At 36.6% G+C, this 4,305-nt stretch overlaps 1 protein-coding gene across 1 annotated transcript; it reads right to left on the bottom strand.

The window, feature by feature from the left end:
• Positions 1 to 213: 213 nt before the first annotated feature.
• Positions 214 to 3,950, bottom strand: LOC107429275 (protein TIFY 6B). The gene is made up of 7 exons (XM_016039928.4): positions 3,592 to 3,950; positions 2,668 to 2,867; positions 2,100 to 2,371; positions 1,906 to 1,996; positions 1,459 to 1,792; positions 1,160 to 1,217; positions 214 to 655 (listed from the first exon to the last, which is right to left on the bottom strand). Exons 1-7 carry the CDS (start codon positions 3,677 to 3,679, stop codon positions 526 to 528), a joined length of 1,173 nt encoding a protein of 390 aa, XP_015895414.3. The 5' UTR covers positions 3,680 to 3,950; the 3' UTR covers positions 214 to 525.
• Between the last annotated feature and the right edge of the window lie 355 nt (positions 3,951 to 4,305).

Below are 4,305 nucleotides of genomic sequence, written 5' to 3'. Positions count from 1 at the left end.
TGACCCTTTAGCCAGTTGCGTTTACGCGCATGTTAATCATGGATGGATGTGGAACTGTGATTTGCAATAAGTGTTTCCTACACATAGATCTCAGATAATTCAACATGCAAATTTCTTTCACGGTACACACAGTAAATTTTGACAAAGCTAACAAAGAATTGACTAAATTTTACAATACCAAAAAGCTATCCGACCAATGGCTAAACAGCAACATGAATGGGAAGATCTATATATATATAAATATTTTTAATCTGGTTCTTATTTGCACAATGTAAAAAAAGAGTGAAAAATAGTTACACAAAGGTACTGCAGTTCTAAAGTCGGAAACAGAAATCCGACCAACATAATAACATTCAAAACAATAGAAGATAAAGAGACAAAAAAGAGCCCTACATCCAACTATATATTAGAAAGTCTGGGACTTCAAATCTGAGACAGCAAATATAAGTCTTCTTGAATAACAATAAGAAACATTTGTTTCCTACATAAATTTGGCATACTTCTTTTCAAATATGGCTTCATTCCTCACAGATTTTCTCCTTGCTTGCGTAGGGAATCTGCAACAGAACTTAAAGTGAAGTTTGCACCATTAGATTCTGGGGTGGCACATTCTGAATATTTCTTGTTCAGCTGGTAAGGTGCTGAACTCATCACCCTGCATGCACAAAAGATACAGACCTCAAATTATCAATATCTGTCCATTTCTCCTGCACTAAAGGATTGTTCATATGCTTGTCACTTGTACAATTATTAAGGCACAGTGACTTTTTCGTTGTTTATCAACATTTACTTAAGCTAGTACAATATTTACTATTCCTTGTGGATTCAAGAAACTAAGATTTCAATTTCAAAATTAGGAAACAGTAATAGACCTTCTCAGACCTTTTTCCTTCCCAAAAGAGTACAACAAAAAGGGTAAGTTGTAACCGAAAGCACATATTTGTAAACCCACCTCTCGATAACCCTTAATGGCAGCCCAAAAAGCAAAGTTGAACAATCATAGTCAACTTCAATTTTCAAAACTTTCCTTTCAGTACTTTACCATCTAATTTTAGATATTGGTCATTTTTATAATAATTCCAGGAACAGCAGATAGAATCATAATTATGAAAGCATCTTTTGCTTGAGAGCAAACAATGTTGTCTGACAACTGACTGACCTTTCCTTGCGCTTCTCTAAAAACCGAGCCAAGGATGCTTTGCGAGCTTGTGGAACAGCTGCATAAAGAAAAATACGTAAATTAATTGGCAAATGTTGCATGTGATAACTTTATTCTATACTAATATTACTAGTCCAGACAACAAAACACTTCTTGATGAGTAAAGTGAAACATGGTGAATGCCACAAAGAAAGTCATGAATAGTAAAAGACTAGGCGCCAATGTGTAGGATTTTTCACAGCACATAGTTGATTGAGAAGAAAATATCAGAACACTACAACTCAATGACTGCATCATACCTGAAGGCATCATAGGACTTGCAGCAACAGACCCAACGGCATTGATCATTTTTGGCGGCTCCACTTTGCTAACAGGAGAGCTTGGAACTCCAGTGGGTTTAGCAGCCATCAGTTCATCAGTGCTTGTGGATCCACTCCCCGACTGGGCACCAGTATGTGAAGAAACAGATAGAGGGCTTGAAAGAGCAGAATGAGGTGTGCTTATGGGCTGATTCACCGGAACACCATCAGCTGCTGCCAACTTTAAGCTAGGTCCCTGAACTTGAGCTTTCAGGTTTGCTCCATTAGAGGCCATGGAAGAACCATTTCCAGCCAAGAACATGATAGCTTGAGCCTGGAACAGATGCCACAGATAACTTTAGCTCAAACACGATCAAATAGAAAGTTGGTTGTGACTGCAAGACACAGAAAGGAACAGAGAGAGAGAGAGAGAGAGAGAGAGAGTACCTTCTCAGGTGAGATACAATCAAAGACATTCACAGTACCCGCATAAAAGATGGTCAATTGAGGAGGAGACCCAGGGGCCTTGACATTGTTCCTATAAAAGACATTCCAAAAAAAAACGAACCATCATCATCAATTCTAACTTCCATTTCCATGAAAAATGTTCATCAAGAATTCTAGCATGATATGAAAATTACCATGGTTCAGTGATACCAGCAATTGAACCAGCACTTGGAAGAACTAGATGCTGAGACGTAATAGGAATTCCTCCTAGTAATTGTTGCTTCACAGTTCCAGCAGCCAAATTCTGACCGGCTGCAGGAAAACCCATAGGAACAGATACTGCTGGATTGGAAAGTGAAAGCATCTTCACATCATGAGGACGGTGCACAGAATGCATATCATGTTGCACAGGATAAGCTGTCAGGGAAAAGTGAGTGCCACCTTGCCTATCGTGATTGAAGGATTTCTATATAGTGAAACCAAAAAACAATAAGAAAAGGGGCAACAACAACACCAATTACTACTAGTAGAAACCTATATTTCTTGTTAAATCAAGCAGGTGTTAAAATTTTGATGAAACTAATTTTGTAATTGCTTCAAATCATCCTACTTATGCTACAAATTTGACCTGGTTTAAAAAAAGAACATGAACAAACCAGACAGCTTTCAACCGTTAAATATGCCAAAAAGATGATAACAACTTCATTGCCATCTGGTTCTAGACAAACCCTGATGCAAACAATTCAAGGCATAATATCAAACCTGGATTTCACTCATAGAGCGTTTTTTACTAGAATCAAATGCATCTGCAGTTGCCATAGGTAAGAACCCAGAAGACATAAGGGGCTCAGATACCATCTTTCTAGTCTTATCTTCTTGACCCATCTTGAAAGACATCAAATGGGGTAGGGCAGAGACCTTATTTGAGAAAGGCCATTGCATACCAGAACCTCTAGTGTTTCCTACATATCACAAAAAATCTTGGTAAGCAACACAATATTTTCCAACAAAGCACATACCCAGAAGGAAGAATTAATTTATAAATTAAATTAAATTAAAAAATAAAAATAAAAATAAAACACTTTCTATGATACTTTTTTTGGGGAAATAAAAACAAAAATTTCAAACCTCCAAAAGTAAAAAGTAAAAACAAAAAATAAAATCATAGCTGCCACAAGTTTGCAGAGATACCCTCAGGTTAAGAAGTTGAATAAATCCTAAAATTCTTTGAATTCTTTGTGAGTATTCCAAAGCCGATTTCTTTTTCAAACATCTAAACATGTAGTTATTGGGACTTCACAAATTTAAACGTATAGCAATTCAGCCATATCCAGGCAATCACATATAAAAATAGAAAATATTTCACAAAATTTCTTTCAATTTGATTAAGAAGACTATAACAAATAGCTGCCATTTTGATGCGCAATTATAGAAAGAGGGTTCAACTTTCAAGTATAAACCATAAGATTCAAAAGGAAAAAAAAAAAATGCTTCTGAATCGAGCAGACCCATTACTTCAAATGTTAATACCAAAACAATAATAATTTTAACATATTGATTCAAGATAAACCCATGATTCAGAGCCAAATATTACAATTTCAGAAAATAAAAAACAAAGCCTCCAAAAAAAATGGAAAAAAAAAAACAACAACAACAACAACAACTAAATTCAACCCGAAAACAAACCTGGGTCTTTGCAGGAATCATTATGAATCTCTTCCTTCACCACAACCACTGGCTCCTTTGAGTTTAAACCCAAGAAATCCCTCTCCATCTCAGACCAAAATCACTCGGAAAAGAAAAAAAAAAAAAAAAACCAACAAATTTCAGTGAAAACCCAACTCAAAACCAGGCTAAAAGACCCACTTCTTCACCACCCACCAAATTTCCCTACAACACAAACCCTCTTTGTCTAACATGAACTCAGAGAGAGAGAGAAAGAGAGTTAAGAGAGAACAAAGAAAAGCTTCCAACTATAGCAAAAGGAAGAGAGGAAGAGGAGGAGAGAGATTTTTTTCACACAGAGTATTATATAAGATATTGACCGTTAACTTTATTTATTTACAAAAATAAAGAAATAAAAACTACTTATTATCAGCAGGTGTGATAGCTACCTATAGATCCGGTATTGATGACCGGCTGGTCCGGTAAAGTACCACGTGCGTTAGCATTTAATCTCACACACACATTACCAAAATTCGTTCCCACCTGTCGGTGGTACCACAGGTTTGTACTGCCACCTTCTGGGATTTCGACACGTGGATTTTACACGTGACTGGATTAGCTCGTGATCTTTAGTATCACCAAATCGCCCCCTGTGTCTACGCCGATTTTATGAGCACAGCCCGTGAACTGTGAGCTTTGAGATGTAAAAAGATCGCCGTCTATTTTATTTTATTT

Source organism: Ziziphus jujuba, chromosome 12 (genome assembly GCF_031755915.1).
Source record: "Ziziphus jujuba cultivar Dongzao chromosome 12, ASM3175591v1".
Lineage (NCBI taxonomy): Eukaryota > Viridiplantae > Streptophyta > Magnoliopsida > Rosales > Rhamnaceae > Ziziphus > Ziziphus jujuba.
This window is presented reverse-complemented; position numbering and strand designations above follow the sequence as displayed.